This window comes from Clupea harengus, chromosome 2, assembly GCF_900700415.2.
Source record: "Clupea harengus chromosome 2, Ch_v2.0.2, whole genome shotgun sequence".
Taxonomy (NCBI): Eukaryota; Metazoa; Chordata; class Actinopteri; order Clupeiformes; family Clupeidae; genus Clupea; species Clupea harengus.
This window is the reverse complement of record NC_045153.1, coordinates 13419403-13445505: the sequence shown is the minus strand read 5'-3', so window position 1 is coordinate 13445505 and position 26103 is coordinate 13419403. Positions and strand designations below refer to the sequence as shown.

The window sequence follows — 26103 nt, the reverse complement described above, 5'->3', positions numbered from 1 at the left end:
AATAATAACACCTATGAAGAATTATTTTTAGTAATGCCTAGGAAAAGACGTTGAATTCATTGTGCTATTGGGTTTGGGACTTCCCACAGCGGCCAATTCCCTCACTATCACATGCAAGTATTCATAGCCAACAACCTAACCTAACCATTGAAACAACTACCCAACTATAGATCCTGAGGAGCAGGGTAGAACAACACACAACTGGTGACCGCATGTTGTAGACGGGATCCGTAAAGGCCCTCCTTTCACAGTAGCCAACAACATGCGTTGAAGTAGGTCCACGCCACTTCCAGAAGGTTCAACAGTGGTGTTTGGCCACACCCCCTTCAAACTCATGGATGAGGACGCATGCCACTACCAGATACAACTCAAGTTACACCTCGACAAGATTTCACAATTCTTAGTGTTGGTTAATGTTATTTTACGACCCCCATATATTACATTAATAATAAAAACACGCAACTCCCATGGCGTGTATTTGTTTGTAATGCGCCAAAGACAACACGATCAATTCTGCATGATCAATGGTGCATGGTCATACATTGCTGTCAGGAAAGACGCTTATTTAGCTTTAGTAGTTGTATTATGTAGCTTTTGCTCAGCAAATGTTTTCTTTTAACTGGACTATTATTAGAGTTACCATTGTTGACTGTAGGGTAGATCCCCTCGAGTTAATTTGATACTATTTTCAATGCATTTCCACTGGCAGGCACGAGTGTGTGTGTGTGTGTTTCATGCTATTGGTTCAAAATCCAGTATGTCATCGCAGGCTTTGATATGATTGGTCTCCCAAAGGTCGATTGGCCAATTGAATGCTGTCTATCACAGCCATGTCAGCCGACCGCCTAGACTCGCCATAGTACTTTGCAAGGACTAGCAAAACACACCGTCGCTTAGCTCAGTCGTTGGGAAAGTGGACTGGCTTGATATCCGGCGGCAAGTGTGTAAACCAAGGGAAGACTTGCAGATTGGTTCTTGCTTCGGTCGAGATGGCTTCTGGAGCTGAGAAACCCGAGGTCGGAGACAGCGAGCAAGACGAAGAGGAAGATGTGTACGAAGTGGAGAGAATTATTGACATGCGAGTGGAGGAGGTGAGTTACAGAAGGGGGGTGTTGGCAAGCCGCTCAGGAACCTTTGCTAGCCGTGTGAGCTAGTTAGCTGGCTAACCAGTCTGCTAGCATGTGGACTTTGGAGAGTTCTTACAGAACTGATGGGGGTTTTCCCGACACACTGCGGTGTAAGGGACGTACCCAAGAACGTTGCAAATGTTGCCTTCTCTGCTTAAAGTGCAGGTTAATGCATGCCTTAACTTAAGTTGATATTAGTTAGCTAGAGAGACTAGCCGTATCACGATTCCTCCTTGGGTGCCAAGGATAAATTGTTGTACTCTCCTCCGATGAACCTCATCTAACGTTAGTTTTTACTAAGCTAGTTGGCTATGCAGCTAGCTAGCAGGCAAGGCTGAGACTGTATCCATGTTGTGAGCTGGTGTATGTTATCATATAGTGGTCAAAACATAAACAAACACGTTATCGCTGTCATGATTGGCGGCTGGACAAATGTTGCGCTTGTTAAGATTGTTGCTTTTCCATATATCCCCATGCTAACTGGCTAAAAGGCGCTAGTTGAATAGAAAATAGTCAGTTCGCTGGACAGCCATTGCAGATCCATCTGCGAAATGCCTGAACAGCAAGGATAGTGAGCGATTTTGTCGTTTTTGGTGTACACATACTGCTACAACAGTTGTCGGAACCGACTTGTGTAGTGTTCATTTTGCAGCTAGGCTGACGTTTTATAATACGAGTTGTTTAGTTAAGTTGTCCCTATGAACGGGTCTGGGTGGCGTGTTTACGTTGAGAGTTTACCGGCTGTGCGGGCAGCCTTTGGTACATTAAGTCATTGTGCGAATTTTCTGGAAATAGATTCAACAAAAGTATAGTCGCCAAGGTATTTAAAAAATATTTTACCCACGTTGCTTTTGTTTTGTACCCTTCTAATAATCTAATTTATTTTGTAGAACAAAAATAGTAGGCTCTCTCTATCGCTAAAGATAACATAAACATGGTGTACCTATATTCTTTGAGGCTAACTGGCCCGTGAAGTTGCTCTCTCCTATTTAGTGGACATTGGCAGATACACGAATTTGCAGTTGATATTCAATAAACTATAGACATCGCTGTCATAGTGTGAACTTGTATAATTAGTGTACATCGTGTCAGGTTTGGTGCACTGATAATGGAACTGTACTAAGCTGGTATTCTACCAGGGTTTTAGGGTATGGAATCATACTTAATAATAACAACACACCTGTGTTATGATGCACTTTGCAGTGTCATTCAATGCTTAACTTTTTCTTGCATGCCTGCCTCTTCGCTTTAGCCTAAATAACACTCCCTGTCTGATTAAATATGTTTCTGACATGCCCACCCCCCTCCCCACTGACTTGAATAGCTGTCCTGTCTCTTACCCTGCAGTCTTTACCTGCTGCACCTGTTGCTAAGCACCCAAGGGCTACTCAGTGTCAGTGTGTGTATGTGTTTTGTTTTTATAATAAGAACAGGCAGTGGGAAATCTTATTTATTCAAATTTATGTCATGGAAATTACCGGATCAAAGCATCCATTCCCTTCCGCCCTAACACAGTAGTCTGTAGCAGTAGGATTGATTGGGGCTCAGAGGTGCTCCACATGAAGTCTGCCAGGAGTTGAGCCGAAGGCACATATCTCAACTGTGTGTACGGTCCCTCCAAGGCATGGCAGAACGGGCTAAGAGAACCTGTTTTGTCTTTTTTTTGTTTGTGTGTGCAAAGCGCTCTTATTTTCAGACGGGCAGTGTTGACTTTTTTGATAACAGGTGCAGCCTTGAAGCCTCAGGGAGACTTTCCTGAGGGGGGAGGAGGCGCTGTTCAGGTACACCTTACCCCCCCCCCCCCCCCCCTCTCCACCACACTTCCTCCCGAGACCCTCTGCTTCGAGTGTCTGCTGGGAAACAGACAGATGGCACGTCTATCGTCTTATGGGAGTCGACAGAAGCGTCGTGCCCTACACACACACACACACACACACACACACAGCTCAGAGATGCGGCTGCGGTAGCTGGGAAACTGTCATGCCCACAGAGTGGTTTTTATAGCTGCGGCTTCTGCATGTTGAAGTGCAGGGGGTTGTTTGCTTGTACGCGTACCGGCTGCTGGCAAGTGTACAAAGGGATCGAGGAAGTTGGGTAGGAGGAGGTGGTGACCGCCTCACCGTGCTCTCTGGCTTAGTGAAGGCAGATGACGGATGTGTGTGTTTTTTTTTTCCCTGTGTGTGTGTGGTGTTGTTACAGAAGAGGCTCAACTGTGGTTATGGTGAAAGTTCCATTTTGGTGTGTGTGTATATGGGAGGGGATGGAGTGATTGAGGAGACTCTCTGATTTATCTCCTAACTGACGTCCTCAATGCAAAGCTGAAGGACAATGGTAGGAGGCGGGCAATGAAGCAACACAAAACGGAATAAGAAAATGGGAGTCCGAAAGAAAGATAGAGGTAGAGGGGATGAGGAAGGGACAAAACAGGAGAAGGAGGGCAGGTCTGCCCCCACAGGGATAGCGGTAGAGTGCAGATAAAGGACAGAACAGAAGAGACAGAGAGAGAAAGAAAGTAAGGAGAAAGACCATATGAACGAGTGGTTGGCCACAGAGTGAGAGAGGGGCCAGTGTGAAAGAGTCCAGACAGAGACTGTGTGTGTGTGTGTGTGTGTGTGTGTGTGTGTGTGTGTGTGTGTGTGTGTGTGTGTGTGTGTGTGTGTGTGTGTGTGTGTGTGTGTGTGTGTGTGTGTGTGTGTGTGTGTGTGTGTGTGTGTGTGTGTGTGTGTGTGGTGTGAGAGGCAGACAGACAGAGACTATGTGTGTGTGGTCAGATTTGAGCGGTTCCTTCACTCAGATGAGGGGGACCACATGCTGCTCTGGGTGTGGTCCAAGCACTGTGTGAGGAGCTGTGTGCTTTCAAACTTTGCACGATAGCCTAGTAAACACATACACACACACACACACACACACACACACACACACACACACACACACACACACTCTCTCTCTGTTTAAGTCATGCACTCGGAAGCACCACTCTCCTACAAGAGTCATTGAACTTTGTGTCTGGAATTCGTCTCCCAAATGTCACTGTGCAGTATTGGATTTGAGGTCATTGTGTGTGTGTGTGTGTGAGAGCGAGACGGGCTGTGTGTGGGACAGAGTACAGACAGAGACCGTATGTGTGTGGTGTGAGAGACTTTGTGTGTGTGTCTGGGTGTGTGTGTGTGAGCGTGCACGGCTGGCTGTATGTTCCTCTGCCAAGGCCGCAGTTGACTGCACATTTCACATGACTGAGTCATTTTGCAGTTCTCACAGGGATTCCTATGTATTGGAAGATCTCCCGTTTTCCCCTTGTGCTGCGTTTGTGATTGCCGGCTGTGTGCTGTGGAAGGGGCTGTTTTCATTCTCTCATTTTTTTTTTCCTTCGTCGCCTGTGTGTGTGCGTGCGTCCGTGTGTGTTCTGTCATTATCAAACATTCCCTCTTCTTCCGTGCTCTGTCTCACTCTGTGGTGAAAGACTGGTTCATTAGCATTTGTTAGCACTAGCGCTGATTAATGCTTCCTGTCAGAACTGTTGTTTTGCGCTTGTGTGCTAATGTTGTTTGTTTGTTTCTGTTTTATTGTATAACTACTTACAGACACACTTGTTATTGTTAGTAAACATTATTGGACATTCTTGCCGATGCACTACAATGGCCTCATACTCCCAAACAGTTAGTTACAGTCCAAGCTATCGCGTCCTTATTACTCACACACTCTCTCCTGCTCTCTGTGTCTCGCTCTCTTTCTCTCTCTTTCCTCCTCCTTGTGTGTGTGTTTGTGTGTGTGTGTGTGTGTGTGTGTGTGTGTGTGTTAGTACATCCGTGTGAGAGTGAAAGGCCTCCCTCATAATACCAGGGCTGTGTTGTCCCAGTAGCCTCCAGTTGTGTGGGAGAGGGAGGGCATAGGAGAAGGGGGTTGGGATAGTGTGTGTGTGTGTGTGTGATGAGGGTGTTGGTTGACTCGGTGGCTGAAATCAGAGATGGAGCTGCTGGCGGTCTGCCATCCACTGCCATTCACAGTTCAACTGAGTGGGTCTAGAGACACACACACACTCTCACCCCTATCTCTCTTTGTCTTTCTCACTCACTCACGCACACGCTCTCACTCACACACACACACACACACACACACACACACACACTCTCAATCACTCACTCCTGTCGCTCTCTGTCTTTCTCACTAACACACACACTCTCTCTCTCTCTCTCTCTCTTGTCTCACACACACACACACACACACGCGCACACATTATCTCTGGTGCAAACATAGACACTCACAAAAGTACAAAATTCTCTCCAATACAAATCCACACAGTCTGTCTCTTGTTAACAAATGCATACACATGTACACACACACACACACACACACACACACACACACACACACACACACACACACACACACACACACACACACACACACTCTCAATCACTCACTCCTGTCGCTCTCTGTCTTTCTCACTAACACACACACACTCTCTCTCTCTCTCTCTCTCTCTTGTCTCACACACACACACACACACACGCGCACACATTCTCTCTGGTGCAAACATAGACACTCACAAAAGTACAAAATTCTCTCCAATACAAATCCACACAGTCTGTCTCTTGTTAACAAATGCATACACATGTACACACACACACACACACACACACACACACACACACACACACACACACACACACACACACACACACACATACTCTGTCTCTCTAATACAGATGCATGCCATCACTAAATGCCCCAGAGCGTGCACGTGATCTGTTTTTCTAGAAGTTTCGTTCCTTCTTCTTTACTCGCCACACCCCGTCAAACTCTGTAGCCAGACACAAACAGATACTATCAACCCCCTCCGGCTCACCTTTGGTCACAGAGCAGAACCCTCTCCTCTGGCACATACCTTAATGAAATTGTCTGACTTAAACACTCATTAACTCCCAGGCTTAATGCATTCCACTTGAAACTAATCTAAAACTACTTGAACTACTCCTACGCAAAACACAAACAGGCGCGCACGCACATACACATTAACACACGCACACACACACACACTCTCTTTCTCATTTATTCCCACACATACACAGATGTGCAATAATACACCCACACTCACAAACAGACATATTAACACGCACACACACACACACACACTCTCACACAATAACACACACACACTCCCTGACTCATCCACTCACTCCCAGTATCCTCCTCAGCCTTCTGCAAGCATTAACAGCAGCTGACAGGCACGCCAGGTCAGGCCGCCGCTGACTGCACGCTCTGCTAGTGTGGGAAGATAAGGCCCGGCTATCCCAGTGTTTGTTTACGTTTGAAGTCTAAAGCTCCGTTTTACTTGCCGCAGTTCAGGGCTGGAGGCCAATCAATGGGACCTGATTTGCTTTATCATAATAAAGTAGTGCCTGTTTGAAAAGGGCTCAGGACCCGCAGATTTAGCGGCTTTGCTCGGAACTAAGGGCCCATATGAAGACAAATGGCATGCCTGACTAAGAGCAGGCCACACTAATCAGTTTTAGTGCCTGCTGGGGTGTGTCTGCTCTGTCCTTGTGTGTCTGTGTGTGTGTGTGTGTGTGTGTGTGTGTGTGTGAATGCATATTTGTTTGTGTGTGTGTGTGAATGCATATTTGTTTGTGTGAGTGTGCATGTGAATGCATATTTGTGTGCGTGCGTGTGCTTGTGAATGCATATGTGTGTGTGTGTGTGTGTGTGTGTGTGTGTGTGTGTGTGCCTGTGTGCCTGTGTGCCTGTGTGCCTGTGTGCCTGTGCATGTGTGCCTGTGTGCCTGTGCATGTGAATGCATATTTGTGTGTGTGCACGTGTGCATGTACAAGCACAAGCAGGGCAACACACAGTGTTGTGCATACACGTTGCACACACCTACATATTCATATATACTTGCACACTCGCAGTCATAATCATACACTATGAAGCCAGCACAGTAACACACATGCAGTACAAGAACAAATGACACAAGTCAGACACAATCTCTCTCTCTCTCACACTCACTCACTCACTCATTTGCAAACATGAACACACACACACACACACACACACACACACACACATGCACACTCTCATTTACAAACATGAACACACACACTCGCCACCTGCAGAGGACAATGTGGGCCTGATGGGTGGGTAGGAAGCAAAGGACAAAGGCTGGGCTCAGGGGGCCTGGGGAGCCAATCAGAGAGCAGCCCAGATGACGAGGTTTCAGCATGTTCACAGCCACGCCTTCGTCACCTAAAGAAAACAAACAAACAACAACACCACCAGAACAATAACAGCAGCAGCACAAAATCAACACATAAATTAATCAAATGGTCATTTCCTATTTCATTGACATCCCATTATTTCTCTCAGGATTGTTTAATCTCCATGAGAAGTAATTTAACCATTACCTAGCTGACTTTATAGTCCTCTCCATTTAACTTGACGCACACTAGCAACTGCCAACTGTTTCCCCAAAGCTAGAGATAGCTATGGTAATTCATAGCTAGGTTAACTGGCATGAGACCTTACATGTGACCTTACATGTTTTACACGTCTTGCGGAGGTTCGCACTCCATAGTATTCTGTTATATACAGTCAGGTGTGAGAACATGACATCCGTGACTCTGCCATTATGGAAGTGAGCTGAAATGACTATTTACTGTCTACTCTGTTTGTTTTTATCTGACACATTAGCCTGGGAAAAGGGCTATGGAGAGAGAGAGGCAAGTCATTGTTGTGTGTGTGTGTGTGCATCTCTTCAGCGGAGAGAGTGGGTGAGAGCTGGAGGAGAGGCCGAGGGGGTGGGGGGTGGCGAAGAGCAAAATGGAATGAGAGTGCAGTGAGGGTAAGGTGGATGAAGTGAGTAAAGGGATGCCTGCTGTGAGTGACATTGGGCGGGGGGGTGTGTGGAGAGGGGATATATGCAAAGGGCTGGGAGGAAGAAACAGAGGTGACCGGGTGGTGGGGCAGAGAGTGAAGACTGTGTGTGTGTGTGTGTGTGTGTGTGTGTGTGTGTGTGTGTGTGTGGTGTGTGTGTGGTGTGTGTGTGTGTGTGTGTGTGTGTGTGTGTGTGTGTCTGCCATAAAGGAAATGTTCGTGCTGAGTGGGTATATATGTGTGTGTGTATCTGCCGTAAAGGAAATGTTCGTGCTGAGTGTGTATATGTGTGTACTAAGCACACACACACACAGAGATAGCCTCACAGTATGAGTGGGGCACAAGCACAAAGAGGCATGCAGAAATACTGTGTTCCTCCGGCTTAATAACAGTAATCCACATGAGAATGAAAGCATCCGCTGCTGGTGTGAATTCACCCATTGAATCTGCTGTCCAGTACACTGAGATAAACACACAGCTGGGAAACCACTCACTCTCTCACTCACGCTGCCTCATTCCACAGGCTTAGATAACCCATTACTCAGACTTAAGGCAAATATTGTCTGGATAGTGAGGATTTCTAGAGCTTAGGGATTGTACACAGTGTGCCGTCTTTTAAGTGTGAGGGGCCAAGTGTGTGTGTGTGAGTTTTTCCATGACATACATTTTGCAGCAGCAGCAAATGCGTGTGTGTGTGTCCCCGAGCGGCCTGGAGTGGCCTTTGTCCTTGCAGGACAGGGTCCCCGGTGCACCAAGCAGATCACATTCTCTTCGAAGATCCATTGGAAACCACTCAGTAGACAATAACATCCCCCTCCCCCATTTACCACAGCACAGCACAGTCCGTAGAGAACCCTAGACCCTTTGACTCTCTGTGGGAGTGTGGAAATACAAGATAAGATGATGCTATACACACACACACACACACACACACACACACGCAATGAATCTTACTGAAAGTTTCCAGTGGGTTGCAAATGGGTGTCTCCGCCATAAGAAGAGGAAAAGGTGTTTGATCACAGATCAGTTGTATGGTTGTGTTTGTTTCATTGTGTTGTGTGTCTGTCTCTCAGTGGCTCTGGGTAGGTGGCCTATCCTGTTTGACTGATCATTTCAAGACAGAGTGCCCCTTTCGTCAGTTAGTTTCGCCATTTAAAACCCTTCACCGCTTTATAAACCTGCTTTCAGTAGCAGAAAGTATTGGTCCTGTTTGCTTGTGCGAATGATTGACTGCAAGACTACTTTACTGCCTATTTGTGATTGTATTGTCCATGTTTTCATTTGGTAATATTATTTTATATTTTAATTTAAAGGATGCCTAGTGTTAGGTTGGTCAATGGTGGTGTGCTGTTTGCCACACAGTTCCAGCCAAAGGCCATGCGTTACTTCCTTGATGTGTTATTTTTTCTTTCTCTGCCTCCTGCATTAACCTGGTGAACCACCTTGTCAACAGACTATGTTTCTCTCTATTGGATACAAATAGTTTTTTTGCTTAAACACTGTGGGAAACCTGTGTGCCCCCCATCCTCACTGTCTGTGACCTTTGACCCTGCAGGGCGAGGTGCTGTACCGCGTGCGCTGGAAGAATTATACAGCGGACGAAGACACCTGGGAGCCCGAGGCCCACCTGGAGGACTGCCGAGAGGTGCTGACGGCCTACAAGAAGGTCCTGGCCGAGAACAAGCCCAAGAAGGACCCGAGCGTGGTGAGTGACCAGGACAGGGCGCCACTGACGGACTCGCGGCCTGTAGCTGTAACGGTAAAAACACCAACTGGGTTTCATTACTACGATTTGGGTTCCACCCATGCCAGACTTGTGTGAAAGACTTGTCTGGGAGCTTTCAGGAAATATACGAGAAAATCGATTCAGATGAAGGCTTTAGCAGGTGTAGGAATTGCTAGAAATAATGGTTTCCGGACATTAAAAAAAATAGAGGGGGGAAAAACTGGGAAAGCATCTGAAGATATAAGTGTGTTTGGCATTTTCTGGAACAGAAGGCATAATTATAAAACCACTGTGATATAGATCACTTTTTAATGTGTCCGGAAAATAGCTTTTTGGAAAAATATAGAATTCAGAAATTATCATGTCATTTGGCCTGGAAAAGTGTTGACATGTAGAAAGTAATTTTCTTTTGGGGAGAGGGGGAATAATATTGCAGTTTGTGACCTTTTAAAAAAAAAAAAAAAGACAATTGAATACTAAAGGACCTACAGTACGAAAGAACACATCTGGAAAATCATTTAATTAAAATCTGGAGTCTGTCCTGGACGGCTTCAACAGTTCACAGTTCCAGGATCTGCGTCTGATGCTAATAGTAGGCCACTGCAAGGAACATCATCAGTACCAGGGGAACAAACAAACAAACAAACAAACAAATAAAACCAAACAAATGTAAAAGAAGCAGCCCCAGGTTATTTCACCCCAGCTTTATGATCTTAAAAACAGATAGAAGGAAATAGCAGCCATGGAAAAACAGGAAATGGGTTTTCGAAATTTGAATCTTAGTGAAATCTGTCTCTCGCTTTGCCCCTCGCGCTTAGCTTAGCGTAGCGCATTCTGCTTGAGTGAATGGATGAGTGCATGAACAGTGATTTAGCCAAACATGAAGCCCCATATCCCCCCCCTGAGTCCGTCGTCATTTTTGCTGACGCTCTTACATTTATACTACCTCAGACCCCTTGCAGCGATGATAGTTCAAGGCCCACCTCTGCTCCAACCCCCCAAGGCCAGGTAATGCATGTCTACGACTATTTGGGTTCTTTGGGTGGGGATGCTCACATGCCCCACAGTAGCAAGGTGGTGTCATGATAATCAAGCGGTGATATTATGTTACTGATTTAATTTAATGATGTTGTAGAGTTATAGGAGAACGTACTGTGATGCACTGATGGATGCAGGATAATGTAGTACCCTTTGTGATGGTTGTTTTGGAGTTGAACCTTAAGCAAAAATTGCTGTGATGTGTAGTAGGTTGTTGGTGGATGTTTTTTAATAGTTGTGTGATAATGGACTGTCAATCCCATTTAGTACATGTACAATAAAATAACACACAGTTGATACCATCTACCTTTTATATTGAAAGGCTTAGGAAAATATTGTGCTGGGTTGTGTGGGTATATTTTTTCCTGTTTTCACCACCTCTTTGGGTTCCAAGTTTTCTCCATAATGCTCTCTCTCTTAGTCAGTGTTCTTGTGGCTGCTACGAATGCAGTCTGACATTAAGTCTGACAGGAAGTCTTTGTTTTGTCCATTTGTTTTCCTCCCCCGGAAGCTGCCTACGAAGAGTGACCTCTTCGACGCCGACTCGGACAGCAGCGATGGCAACGTACCCGTCAGCGCGCCCATCAAAAAGAAGAAAAAGAAGAAGAAGGACGAGGTGGAGGAGGAAGACCTTCTCGTGAACGAGAAGAAAAAAAAGAAGAAGAAAAAATGGAAGGAGGAGAAACCTCTCCCGGCGCCGGAGACTGACGAGGGGGACGACGAGGAGGCCAGAGACTCGCCCCACGCGGCGAGTCCGCCATCACAGCCTCGCAAGGACCACAAAGCCCCCGAGAGCAAGCGAAGGCTGCAGGAGTCGGACGATTCGGACACCCCGGTCATCACCAAGAAGCACAAGAAGGACGGCAAGGCCAAAGATGGTGGCGGCAGCGGAGGAAAGATGGTGAAGAAGGAGAGCGTGGAGGACGCGGGGAGGAAGAAGAAGAAAAAGAAGGCCAGGAAGAGCCTGGAGTCATCAGAGGACGAGGGCACCAACAGCGAGGTCACCACAGAGACGCAGTCGCTCACCAACGAGGACACGGCGGATAGCCACGGCGACGCAAAGGGGAAGACGCTGGACAAGGAACGGGAGCGAGCGCACCAAAAGTCAGAGAGCGGAGGGCCTGCAGAGGTCCGGGCCAAGCAGCAGCAGCAGCAGCAGCCGCAGCAGCAGCCGCAGCAGCAGAAGAAGAGCAAGACGGACCTGAAGCTGCAGGGCCTGAAGGAGCTCATGCTGGACAAGAAGCCCAAAAAACCCGAGGGGTCCAGCTCCGCGGCTGCGTTCAAGGACAAGCTCAAGGGCCTGACCAGCGGCGCCAAGAGCCACAAGTCGCCCCGAGGCGGTAGCGGCGGCAGCAGCAGCAACAACAATGAAGACCTGGAGGCCAAGCCCCGGGGGAAAGGGCTGGAGCCTGTCGCGGGCCCCATTCCTCAGAGAGTGCCCTCTTCATCCTCGTCTTCAACATCGTCCTCGGCCTCCATGGGCGCAGGCCGGGGCAAGGAGGAGGAGGGCAGAGAGGAGGCAGCAGCGGCGGGCGGGGACAAGGACAAGGACCGCAACGCTTCCAATCTTTTTGAGGAGTTCCTGCTCAACTGCGAGGCCAAGGACCGGGTGCCACGGCGACAGGGACTACACACGGGTGCCGTTGGCCCGGAGAAGGTACGGTAACGGTTCCCCCGCAAATCTCAATCCTGCACCTTGTTGCTCCAAGCAAAACTGATCACCTAAATTAGTTGTGTTCATTTAATCATAAGTCCCAGAACGAGCAAATAGTGCAGCTGTCATGCAGCATTTGTAAAAACAGAATGACATGATTATGGACATATTATATTATTATATTATATTATATGGACATATATTCCCTCTGCTCAGCTAGTTTCAAGTTTAGAAAGCAGATCTATTCTGTAAGGCTCGTTTCATGTCAACTCTTGTTAATCAGGTTAGAAAAGTGTCTCTCTCTCTCTCTCTGCTTCAGCTTGTTCAGCACTATCTCTAAGGTCATGTTTGTTCTTGTTGCTATGGCAGGTTGTGGCCAAATCGGACAAGAAGACCAGGCCCATGAAGGAGTCCCCCGCCCGGCGGCCGGATGCTGACAAGGCAGACAAGTCCAAAGATGGTGAGGCAGCAGGGGAAGCCAGCCAAGCTGTGTGTCTCTGTGTGTCTGTCTCTCTCTGTGTGTGTCTCTGTCTATCTCTCTGTGTCTGTCTCTCTCTGTGTCTCTGTGTTTGTCTCTCTCTGTGTCTCTGTGTTTGTCTCTCTCTGTGTCTCTGTGTTTGTCTCTCTCTGTGTCTCTCTGTGTGTCAACACAGCTCTCTGTTAGCACTGCTCACATAGTTCATATACGACTCATCCAAACATATGGCATTCCTTAAGGCGCTGTTCACATTCCACATATTTTTTGTTTCTACAAATGCCAGGCACACCGCTTATATTCCAAAGTGTGAGCGTAAAAAAAAATGCCAGGTGGAAATTGGCTGTGTGTGTTGTTGCTATGATACGCTAGACATTTAGCTCCCTGATATGGCACAGACAGGGAGCTAAGCAACGCAACCACAGAAGTTAAACTATTTTTTAACTTAAAGCGTCTCAATGTGCGTAAGCCGGTTCTAGAAAGAATCTAGAATATGGATGGAATGTTAAATGAATGCCCTCTTGTTGTCTGTTCTTTGATGGAGAGTTCATATTCTCTTTTCCTGTCTAGAAACAATATATATTATTATTATATCATTATAATAGGTTAAAATGGTTAAAATGTAGTGAAAGACTACTGCTTTCTCTCTGTCATCTCTCTTTTTTCTTTTCTGTTTCTCGCTACACCCTCTTTTCTTTTTTTCCATCCTGCTGTTGTTGACCTACTTTACCGCTGCTGTAATGGATGTAATTGGTCATCCTCCTGGACTCATTGCCTCTGTTCGTCCGTCTCAGCGTCACGTTCCGGACAAAGCCCCATGACCCCGGAGTCGGAGGCTGCCATGGAGGCTTTAGACCAGAAGGAGGAGCCTCCGGCAAGGTCAAAGGTCGACGAGCGCAAGGAGCGGGCGGCGACAGAGGAGGAAGAAAGGCGGCGGAAGGACCGGTTGGAGGACAGGCGGACGGCGTCCGAGACGCCGGCATCCATTGACGGTGCGGACGAGGCCAGCCGGTGGAGAGAGCGGAGGAGGAAGAGGCAGGACAGCGAGTCACGCCTCGGCATGGCCTCTGACGACAATCAGGAAACGCACGATTCCTTGGAGCGGCCAGAAAAAACGCCTGGTAAAGTTTGTTTGTTTGTTTGTTTGTTTGTTGCTCATGTGTTTATTTGGGATAAAGACAGAAGAGCGGGGGAAATGGTGTGTAGTTTTATTGACGCATCCCATAATAGTCTTATTATGTGTTCAAAATCAGCATCATCTTAAATGCCTATTAAAACATATAGAGACCGTGTTGGGTGAAGGCACACCTGCCTAAGGAGCAGGAGTTCTAAAGCCCAGTAGTGACGGGCAGAGTAGGGTAATGGATCAGACACAGGCTCTCTGGTTTTCAGTGTTTCTTTTGGCATTCTGTTCTTATTCCAAAATAGTAGTTTACCTATTTTAAACGCTAGCTATGTTTAAAAATACCTGATACCAACACTAAATGTTTAATGATTCTGTAACCTCTCTCTCTCTCTGTGTGTGTGTGTGTGTGTGTGTGTGTGTGTGTGTGTGTGTGTGTGTGTGTGTGTGTGTGTGTGTGTGTGTGTGTGTGTGTGTGTGTGTGTGTGATGGTGCATAGATCGGGGTCAGGCCTCTCTGAACCTCGGGGTGGATATCAAGCTGGACTGGATGACACTGGAGGACTTTCAGAAACACTTGAACGGAGAGGATGAGATCCTCTCTGCAGAGCCAATATCTCCAATATCTCCTAGTGAGTGCTAAACACACACGCTCACACACTCATGCACGCTCACACACTCACTTTTGTACACACACACACACACACACACACACACACACTCTTGCTGGCACTCTCTCTCTCTGATACACACACACACACACACTCATGCACGCTCACACACTCACTTTTTTTCTCACACACACACACACACACACACACACTCTTGCTGGCACCCTCTCTCTCTGATACACACACACACACACACACACAGTGCTCCAGTAACAACCGTGGTAAATCCCATGCAGCATGGGTGTTTTTTCTTCATTTGGTTACCTGTTATCCTGAACCATGCTGTTCATCAGATGTCTGAGTCGGCTTCAGGCTGCTGCGTGGAACAACATTCACTGCCTCCAATTTCCTCTTTCTTCCTTTTTTCTTGTTCTTCCCCTTCCTGTATTTTGTCTCCTCCTTCCTCTCTCACTCACACACACACACACACACACACACACACACACACACACACACACACACACACACACCATCTTACGTTAAACGGATGATTTGTTTTCTGACTTTCGCTGTTCCACTTTTACATTCATGTTTGATATGTCTCTCTCTTTCTCTCTCTCTCTCTCTCTCATATTCAGGTGAACTGCGTGAGGCAGTGAAGAGTGGAGATTACATGGCTGTGAAACTTGCGGTTGCTTCTAATGTGGACTACAATCTGGATCAGGAGGTGTGTGCTACATTTTATTCCACAGAAGACAACACACTCCACAGAATGCAGTCTAGCTCACAGTGAAGCGCTCTGTTCTGTGAAATACACACATTACTAAAAATCCCCCAAAACATTAAAGCATTCCTCGCAAGACAAAAATGTAAAGTGCATTCCTCTCAGTCAGTGCAGAAGTGCAGTTGTGGTAAGAATCCCCGCTCCAACCTAGAAGAGAGTGGTGTATAATTTCAGTGTCCCCTGATGTATTGGTAGGGCCGGGAGTCTGTGATGTGGTGTGGCGGTGTGTGGTTATGGCGGTGGTCATGAATGTGAATTTGATGGTGATGACTCTGCTGCCCCCTGCAGGACTCTAGCGGTATGTCTTTGATGATGCTGGCGGCGGCGGGGGGTCATGATGACATCCTGCGGCTGCTCATCAAGAAGGGCGTGAAGGTGAACGGCCGGCAGAAGAACGGCTCCACCGCGCTGATGCACGCTGCCGAGAAGGTACGTCCATCCAACACTCACCACTCTCCAAACAAAGCCGTTTCTCACGGCTAAATGGAAGCTATTAACCTGAGCAGTAAAAGTTGATGGGCAGAGGGTCCTCAGAGGACAGAAAATGTTAGTGTGTTAGAACCAGACACACGTTCACTTTATGTGTCCAAAATGGATCCAATAGGCGTACTATATTGGGTGCAATATAATGGAAACTAAATACAAATATTCTTTAGAGACTTGATGGAGACCTCCTCCATATTTTATTGGTAGTTTTTGCCAACCCAAGTAAACGTATAACTCTCAGCCATCTGTTGCTCAACTGGTTGTGCGTGCGGTTGGAATCCCCTTTGTGAAGGCAAATATCTCGCTGGTTGCAGTCGCCTCAGATGGAAGTCGGGTGACCAAAGCTGTAATTTTCTTGTGGTACTCTCGTCTCTACCGCTGTGCCGCCACACGCTCTGGCACCCTGGAGGTTTCACTCCTCGCTGCTGTTACCGCGTCGTGTCAGTTGGTCCCAACACAGACAATCCTCGCTGCTGTTACCGCGGTTACCGCGTTGTGTCAGTTGGTCCCAACACAGACACTCCTCTGACGGGTCCCACGCGGCCTCTCTTCTTTTGTCTTCCTCTCCGTGTGCAGAACTTCCTCACCACGGTGGCCATTCTCCTGGAGGCTGGTTGCCATGTGAACACACAGACGATAGGCGGAGAGACAGCGCTGATGAAGGTGAGGAAGAGGATGATTACAACCAACGGATGAGTGTTGTGCAAAATGGGACTAAACAGGAATAAACTTCCTAATATTAGTATCTATCTAACCATCTATACATCTGTCTGTCTCTGTTTTATTCTCTCTATCTCACTGTCTCTATTTTATTCTCTCTGTCTGTCTCTCTATCTGTCTCTCTCTCATTCTCTCTGTCTTTCTCTATCTGTCTCTCTCATTCTCTTTATGTCTCTATCTCATTCTCACTGTCTCTCATTCTCTCTATCTCATTCTCTCTATCTCATTCTCACTGTCTCTCTCATTCTCTCTATCTCATTCTCTCTATCTCTCTCTCTCTCTCTTTCTCATTCTCTCTATGTCTCTCTCATTATCTCTGTCTGTCTCTCTCTCATAAACACTCTCTCTATCTCGCATATATTGTGTAACACAGACACATTATACTCATTATACTCAGTCCTAGTAATAGTAGTACTTTAATGTCATAAATATTGATGCAGACTGTGCTAAAATGACCAGTTCTGTGCCTTGGGACTAGAGGTCCTGATTATTGTACCTGTTGCCTTAGATTGTCAACAAGGCTGAATGTATTTCCTGTATGACCACATTTGAAGCGACACACTTCAGTAAGATAGCGTCGCTAATAAAAAACGTCCCTGTCCCTCGGCCGGTAGGCGTGTAAGCGTGGCAACGCAGACGTGGTGCGCCTCCTCCTGGAGTATGGTGCGGACTGCAACATCCTGTCCAAGCACAAGAACACAGCCATGCACTTCGCCAAGATCAGCAACAACCTGGTGGTGTACGACCTCATCAAGGACCACATCAACACGTGAGTTAGGAGCTTGTCTTGGACTAGACCGAAAAGGAGTATTATTCAGGGTGATATTATCACAGTGGTGGTGGTGGTGGTGGTGGTGTGTCGGGGATGGGAGCTGGGAGCTGGATGCAGAACATAATTCAGCCGTTTACTCATGGTGTCATTGAGCTTCAGAGATGCAGTGTGTTCATTTCTAATCATACTCTGAGTCTTAATCATGCTCTGATTACACTATACACATTTGAATTTAATAGGCAGTCCACATAGAGTTTTGAAATGATTGAATCTTAGACTGACTTTGATTTGAGCTAATTCCTCTAACTAATTAAATTAGGGATTGTGGGTTGTTATAGTGTGGAAGGTTTCTCACCTATTCTCTTTTTCTATCAACCACACACACCACACACACCACACACACACACACACACACACACACACACACACACACCACCCCCCCCACACACACACACACTCACAGGTTGTCAACGGTAGCGGAGGAGACAATCCGGGCGTACTTTGAGGCGCGCTTGGCCTTGCTGGAGCCAGTGTTCCCCCTGGCCTGCCACAGGCTGTGCGAGGGACCAGATTTCTCTCTGGACTTCAACTACAAACCACCCCCTACACACAACCCTGGAGAAGGTATATACACACACACACACACACACACACACACACACACACACACACCTACACGCACACACACACAAACAAACAAGCTCAGCGCTGATGCAAAGTTATCTCACCAAGGAGGTTTTATGAGTTTATGAGACCAAACACACAATCACTGAGTTCTATCACTGGTCCAATCAGAGACATGAAATGAACACCTCAACACTTAATTTTCACTTACTCTTCTGTTGTCAGTGTGATCTTAAATCACACACTTATCACACTTATACACACACACACACACACACACCAGGCCCAGTGCCGCGAGGGGACAAAAGGGGGGTTTGTTCAAGTTTTATGTGCCCTATAGAAAAATAGCAAAAACAAAAAAAAACATTGGCTGAGATTCAAGTGTCATAGAGTTGACAGTACGGTAATGAAACACCATCTTTGACGTTTTCCCCCATGAAATATTTTAAGCTTGTTATCTGATCCAGCTCTGTTCCCACTGCACAAACAGCATTCAGACATGGTTCTGAAACATAGTGCTGTTATTTCAGAACCATAGACAGTGCTGTTTGTTGTGCGTTGTCAAGTGATTTATTTATTCAATTTGAATCTAACTGCTAATAAGTTTGCTAGCTGGTATTGATCTAAAATGGAAAGAAAACGCTTATGAATTTTTTTGACTGTTTTGAGTTTAGTAACCCAAAACTAAGGCAAAATGAGAGCCAAATCATGTTTTGGCTGAAGCAGTCCTTTAAACTACCATAAAGATTGCCTCAACCGATTTCTTTTCAAACATGGCTTGTTTCGCAGTGCAGTCTTTGTCCCAATATCCAATGTTCCAGGCGCTCTCATTCACATCTGTTTATGTCAATAGACGCTTTCTCGACGGTTACTGAAAATGAACTGCTTCCACTTATGTTGTGAATGGCACACTCAATGGTGGCACAACTTTCTTGAGTCTGTATAACATGATGGAGAATCCTAAAGCCGCCCCTGGATAGAATCGTTCATAAATTAAAATTCAAAATTATTTTGTGTCTTGTAGCCCTACGTTCTGAGTGCTTGGATTCCCTAAATTGTGCGAGGACATTTGGTTTAATACTGGCTCCACCACTGCAGCGGTCTTGTGCTGTTATTAGGTCTTTCAGAGGCTATTACACGGTTAAATCAATGAATTTCATTAAACCTATTTTAGGTGTTTACCTGGCAATCATGGCCATGAAAAGAAATAGGAATATTTGAGTCCGTCGCACAAACACATGGAAAAGGTGAGGTAGGGAATTATATCTACTCAAAGCGCAACTATATTGCCACCCGTAGGATGAAAGCATGCCGAAGGCATAGCAGGATAATGACCTACTGTTTTACTATATAAAAAGATTTGCCCCCTCGCCATTTTTAACTGCGCCCTCAGTCATTTCATCCTGGCGCCGGGCCTGACACACACACACACACGCATACACACGCATACACACACAAGCATACACACACACCATTCATACTGTTCTGTGTTTCCTGGTTTGTCATAGGATTAGGCATCCTGCTCTTCATCTTCCATGCCAACTTCCTGAGCGAGATCACGGCCAGGCTCTGCGGCCCCTGCAGCGTCCACGCCGTTGTCCTCAACGACAAGTTCCAGCTGCCCATCTTCCTGGTATGTGTCCGCCCTCTGTGACGTCACATCATGTTTTGTTACACACCATGGCTAAATGTTTATCTGGTGAGATGTTCATCTGTTGGCTTGTGCACTTAGTGTTGGTCGTTGGCAAGGGTAGATCTCTCACGCGTTTACAAATATTGACGTGGTTCTCTTGCACCTTGAACAGTTGAAGACGTTTCACCAAAGTCCTGGGAATGCTTGGACTTTATGTCAGCAGCTGCATAAATCCATATAGCTCAGCTGTTTAGTTTGTTTCTTTGCTCCCTTGAACTCCCCGAACCCTCACACAGTCACATGTAACCACCAGCAGGTCCAAGCTGATACTTGAGGTGCTGCGTGTTATCCAAAGATTGCTGGGGGGGGGAGAAACAAAACACATGAGAGAACTTAACTATGTAGAAATTACTGATAAATGACATGTTGTGTTTGCTGCCCCCTGCAGGACAGTCACTTCATCTACTCCTTCAGTCCGGTGGTGGGAGCCAACAAACTGTTCATCAGGCTGGCCGAGGCCCCAACCGCTAAGGCAAGTCGGGTGGGGGCTGAATGTGCTAAACAGCCATAGAGCATCTGGGTGTTTAACAGATATAGCTCTCTGAGGCAGAGCTGGTTTCCATTATGATGCATACACTTAAAGCATTCATAAATAGTACAGGGCTGGATTAGATGGAGAAAGGTCTGCCTGGGTAGGTCATTGAGTACATACAGAGGCAAGTCTAAGATGTCTCAATCAATTATAGAGAGCTACATGGCCTTTGTAGTCATGGATACCTATGGCATGGATAACTTGATACTCTTGCGCACATTCTATTCTTAGACTGTGTAGCTATGTTATCCAATCGTTATGTACACCTTCAGTGATAGTAGAACGAAGACCACCTATGTGAACATTAAGGATGCGATGTGAATGATTTAGGGAGATCTATTAGCAGAATGGAATACAGTATTCATAATTATGCTTTCATTGTATCTGTATCTGTAACTATGTAACCTGTAACTATGAATAGTTGTGCTTTCGTTAGCTCAGACCGAGCCCTTTATATCTACATAGGAGCGGCTCGCTTCCACAGAGGCCGCCATGTTGCTCCTGTGAATGATGAGTCTCAATCAGCAAATGAAAATGAGACTGGCACTCGAGGGTAGGGTCTGGGGGAGGTGGGCTGCCCATTTCATGATGTAGATAAGTCCCAAGCGGTTGACTCTACGTCAGCATCTGCCTTACGAGGTCCAGGATGATTAGCACCAGCATTGATGCGTTTAATCACACGGCATCCGTATCATTTAGTTTGCAGCTCAAAGAAACACATTCAAGGGTGCAGTCACACTTTAAACCATAGAAACTAACCTAAACCATAGATCTCAAGTGATTTGTTTGATTTGTTTTTTTCCTATAGTGCATTCACATGGATAACAATAATGTCACCCTTGAGGGCCTTAGACAAATTTTCTTTCTCTTTTTCCTGAAATGATACCTTACTGCTATACTAATGTAAGTTTAAGGGAATGAACTGTAATGACCCCTGACTTTAATGATCCTGAATGAACCCTAAATGAAGATGCGTTGTTTCTCCACAGGTCAAGCTCCTTATCTCTGCGTACAGAGTCCAGCTGAAGTGACGTGATCAGTGAACATCATCCGGATCAACAGTCCAGAGGAACGGAATGAAATGCTTCAGAACTCATTCACTTACCCACACATACCCCCACACACACACACACACACACACACACACACACACACACACACACACTCTCACTCTGAAACATCCCCCCTCTCCTGCTGACAGAGATACACAGAAACACACCGATGCAGACACAGTAACTTGCGTATGTGGGAACAAACCTGCAGTTGTCCAGTCACTCAAAAAGGAGCGCACTGGTGTCCGCACACGACATGAACTAATCTCTGTTTCAGTTGGTTTGCATCCGGTCCGGGGAGACCTGAAATCCAGTGGTCCAAACGGCGTAGCCCAACCTTCCCTGAAAGAGGAGCGTCTCTTTTTTGTTTGTTTGTTTTCTTTTTTGGTTGGTTTGTTTGTTTGTTTTTGGCGAGCAGCACAGTGTAATGTGTGTGTGTGTGTGAGCACCGTCCCAAATAATGCAAACACACACACTTTCAAAGAACTGCTACCGACACTCTTCTACACCCCCCCAGGCCAATACACCCCTCACCCCAGGGGTGTGTGTGTGTGTGTGTGAGAGAGAGGGAGAGAGGGAGCAAGAGAGCAAGAGCCTGTTTTATATTTTATACCTGAAGGTCATTTGTAAATCTTGTTTGTTTGTATATTTCTGTCCTCAAAAGAATAATTTATCAGCAGATTTAAGTTGGCCTCCGGCTGGTTTGATCTCATCCCATTTTATTCTGGGACCTGCCGTGTGTGTGTGTGTGTGTGTGTGTGTGTGTGTGTGTGTGTGTGTGTGTGTGTGTGTGTGTGTGTGTGTGTGTGTGTGTGTGTGTGTGTGTGTGTGTGTGTGTGTGTGTGTGTGTGTGTGTGTGTGTGTGTGTCTGCTTGTGTCTTGAGAGCTGGTGTGTCCGTGTGTGTGTGTGTGTTCAACTGTGTGTTAGAAGTGTGTTTCTGAGCGTTTGTGTGTTGTGCACACCCAAGAGTGGTGGCGATAATCACAATAGGAAGAAAAGTAAAACTCTCTTGCCCCAATGCTGGGTTGTGGAGGGACCTGGGCTCTGGACTTTTTTTTGTTTGGTTTTAACCAACCCACCAGAGTTTCTATCACGTTTTGTGTGTGTCCATTTGTTTTTAAATCCTCCTCTTAAGGCCTTCCTCCACAGGTACCTGTGTGAAGCTTCAGGTGTGGCCCTCGTGAGTGCTGTACTGAGACCCCCACTAGGCAGAGAATAGACATTGTAGCGTGTGTGTGTGTGTGTGTGTGTCTGTGTCTGTGTGTACAGACAGACTCAGTCAGATGTGCATCACCTTAAGGGCTACGACGTGCCTGCCTTGGGAAGCAGCGCGGCGCGTTTCTCTCGTTCCCGGGGGTCGAGTGAGGAGCAATTGTCTGTCGTCACTCTACAGGCTTTGTAGAGGAAAGTTAACTGTTCCTGTTCTCTCTTTCTGCTACTGTAAAACGTCCAGGAAGTCATGGTTGGACATTTACAGCAGGGCCTTTCATACTTTGTACATGTTTGAAACAGCAGTGGAGAGATCTTTTCTTTTCTTTCTTTTTTTCTTCTTTTTCTTTGTCATGTCTGTCAATCTGGTCAGTAAACCTGGTCACGCATAAGCACGATTTTTTTTTTTTTTTAAATAGCTGCTACAAGGTCATTTTTACTGTTCTGAGGCCATGTTCTGCCTTTTTTGTTGTTGTTGTTGTTGATGATGACCGCATTGTTCAGTTATTTGCATGTCCTAGTCAAAACACATATGAAACAGTTCCATAATGGATGTCACATCAACATGATACAGAAACAAGTATCATAACATGACTTTTTAAAAGAAGATGAGTAACATTGCTTGTTGTGTGCAGAATGTCACCTTTTTTTTTTCCTTTTTCTTTCCCCTTGTGTTGGGTTGAGTCTTTTCCTAAAATGGTTTGTCTCAAATGTGTCGCCTCGAGTGAAGATTGTGTGCGAGTGTTAATGAGCGAAAGAGAGACTGTGTGTGTGTGTGTGTGTGTGTGTGTGTGTGTGTGTGTGTGTGTGTGTGTGTGTGTGTGTGTGTGTGTGTGTGTGTGTGTGTGTGTGTGTGTGTGTGTGTGTGTGTGTGTGTGTGTGTGTGAGGTGCACTTGTGCTTTGTTTTCTCCTTCTCTGCCTCCTGTGAAGCCTGACACACCCTAAATCAGGGGCTTACCTTGTCTCTGGAGAAAAATATATTAAAAAAAATAAACTGTACATATGTTTCCATAGCAAAGAGTAAACCCTCTGCTTTTTTTTTTTTGTTTGATTTGTGACCGTTAAGCAGATGTGTATTTAAGATGTTTTAGTTTTTGACTGTTCCTTACTCAAAAAAGCCATTATATTGACAATTTCAAAATGGCCTCACATGTACATTTCCTGACATTAAAATGTCACTGACTTTAAAAGAACTTTTTTCAAAATCCTTCTCTTGTTTGAGCAGTCTTTATTTGCCCTGATGTCTAATTTGACAAATCTGAACATAGCATAAATGTGACCAACTGCTTTCTAGCCATCCTGAGGTCCTCTTAAGGGCCGGAGCGCTGTAATTACCAAGCCTTGTGTACACGATCATGCATTTTCGTTCTCCACTGACTTAAGTTTCATTATGGGATGTCAACCCATCAGAAACAACACCCCTTCATGAGCGCTGCAGAAGCGTCCATTACATTCTGTACTAACGGTGACTGGAAGAAAGTGAAGCAATGAGATATTCATGCCGTATTAGTGTGTTAGGATAGTCATTGGCATTACCCATGATATATCTACCCACTGTGTGTGTCGAGAGGGAAAAAGACTGTGTGTGTGGTGTTGACATCACACAGTCTCTGAATGGTCCTTTATTTGTGTTGCCACTGCTCCAGGCAAACAAGACTAATGATCTCATGTCAAAAACACGTTCAGTGTGCTTGGCCATGTAATATGCATTGTCATACCACGGGTTCATTTTTAGGAGTCTGAAAGCACCACTTGTTAAACTGGGATGAGTTGTGTACCAAGCCAGTTCTAGCAGCTATGTGCTGCCTATGTGTATGTTGTCTATGAATACAGAATAGATCTGTACTAACTGAGAACAAGGAGGAGGGCCCATTTGTATAGTCTTAGAGCAGGGGTTGCCAGTCTCTTACAGAGACCCACCTCACTTATCGCAACATACAGACAGCCATTCACTTGTTCCGATCCTTTTGCACACATGGAATTAGCAGGGACACAGTGTCTGTCTGGGATTTGACAGACCCATCAGGCTTGTTATTGCAAGTTTGGGAACAGGCCTTATTTTCTTGGACTACACATGTATATACCTCAGATGTCATGAATAAAGGGCTGTGCGATTTTATAAAAGCTTACTATAAAATTATGTAAGTGGCCCCCTGCAGTACCTTCACATACCAATAGGGGTGCATGGACCCCCAGTAGAACAATAGTAAAACCACCCTTTTGTAAATGATTTCGTTTTTTTTCTTTCTGTGAGAGTATAGTAGATCATTTAGAGCATTGATTTTATAACAAGTAAGTAAGAAGGTTTTTTTTGCAGACTCAAAAGCTATTAGCTATAGCACAACTGTTTGTGCAGGGACCCCCAGTAGGAGAATAGTTGTGCTATAGCTAATAGCTTTTGAGCCTGCATAAAACCCTTCTTACTTACTTCTTATAAAATCTATGCTCTAAATGATCTACTATACTCTCACAGAAAGAAAAAAAACCGAAATTATTCATAAAAGGGTCGTTTTACTATTGTTCTACTGGGGGTCCAAGCACAAACATGCATCCGAAACCATGCTTATATCAGATTGATATCGCCCAGGCTGACTCTTTCATTTGGATGACTTGATTACTTTATTATACGTCTAACTAGTTTTTGATTGTTGTCTGAAGCTATTCTTCAACTATCCAACACGTAGGAAATGCTGTTGATAGGTTGTTGGTTTTGCAAGAACTTCAAAGCAAGTACAGTGCATAGTAAACTGCGGACGAGTTATTTTGCATCAGGGCATTGCTTACATCTGTTGAGGATTTGAAAGTTCATTGAGATTTACATGGACAAATTATGCTTGTACTGTGCTTGCTTGAATGTGTGATATGTTGTTAGGACCACTACCGCAGAAGTTAGTCAATGAATGTCACCACCCGGACACACTGAATGATCTGAAAATAGATACACTTTAGAGGGATATTACAAGGAAACGCTACTGAATCAGCCATTGACTGCACCATGAAAGGTAACTGCTCTAAAATGGAGTCTGGAGTAGGCTCTCTCTCTCTCTCTCTCTGCTTTATTCAGAGAAGCACAGACCAATTGACAAGATAATTTTGAGTTTAGGGTTTCCATCAGTAATCCCCGGTCCATATCAGCTAATTATAGACCCTCGCACACTCAGAAAACGAAAACTTTCACGAAACTAACCTAATGAAATATAGGCCGAGTGATGACATGAGTCAATCTCTCGTGTTTACTGCTTGGTCATGTGTTGGCTACAGGCTAAATAATAGTCCAACAACACAGTAGCCTACCAATAGGCTAGGCTATTTTTTCAGTAGAATTCTTACATTGACACGTTGGTGTACTCGTCAGTAGGCTACTTACTTAGCTATATGATTTAAATTAACATTCGGTTGCTTTGAGGACTGCGTTTTTGTTATTCCACCTTTCTTGTGATGCTTGAATCATAGCGAACCTCCCCTTTTGCAATGCCACGGAGTCACCACTGGGTAGGGCTGGTCGAACCACTGCATCACACGAGGACAGCGCCCCTTAAGGCTGATCTGAAGTCGGCTCTGTTCGCTTGGTGACAAATACCGAAGTGTGGGCATGGTAGGATAGAAACT

General features: G+C 45.7%; 1 protein-coding gene across 3 annotated transcripts; it reads left to right on the top strand.

The window, feature by feature from the left end:
• The first annotated feature begins 837 nt into the window (after positions 1-837).
• mphosph8 (M-phase phosphoprotein 8) lies at positions 838-22078 on the top strand. Of its 3 annotated transcripts, none has more exons than XM_012842340.3 (15): positions 838-1091; positions 9550-9699; positions 10672-10728; positions 11270-12415; positions 12782-12872; positions 13682-14008; positions 14510-14641; positions 15259-15347; positions 15693-15833; positions 16467-16553; positions 17225-17379; positions 17846-18006; positions 19515-19639; positions 20088-20171; positions 21221-22078. In XM_012842340.3, the coding sequence occupies exons 1-15, from the start codon at positions 990-992 to the stop codon at positions 21260-21262; spliced, it is 2889 nt and encodes a 962-aa protein (XP_012697794.2). In that variant the 5' UTR covers positions 838-989; the 3' UTR covers positions 21263-22078. The 3 variants fall into 3 exon arrangements, with proteins under 3 accessions (XP_012697794.2, XP_012697793.2, XP_012697795.2); XM_012842339.3 differs by having other exon boundaries at positions 9550-9753; XM_012842341.3 differs by lacking the exon at positions 10672-10728.
• The last annotated feature ends 4025 nt before the right edge of the window (positions 22079-26103 follow it).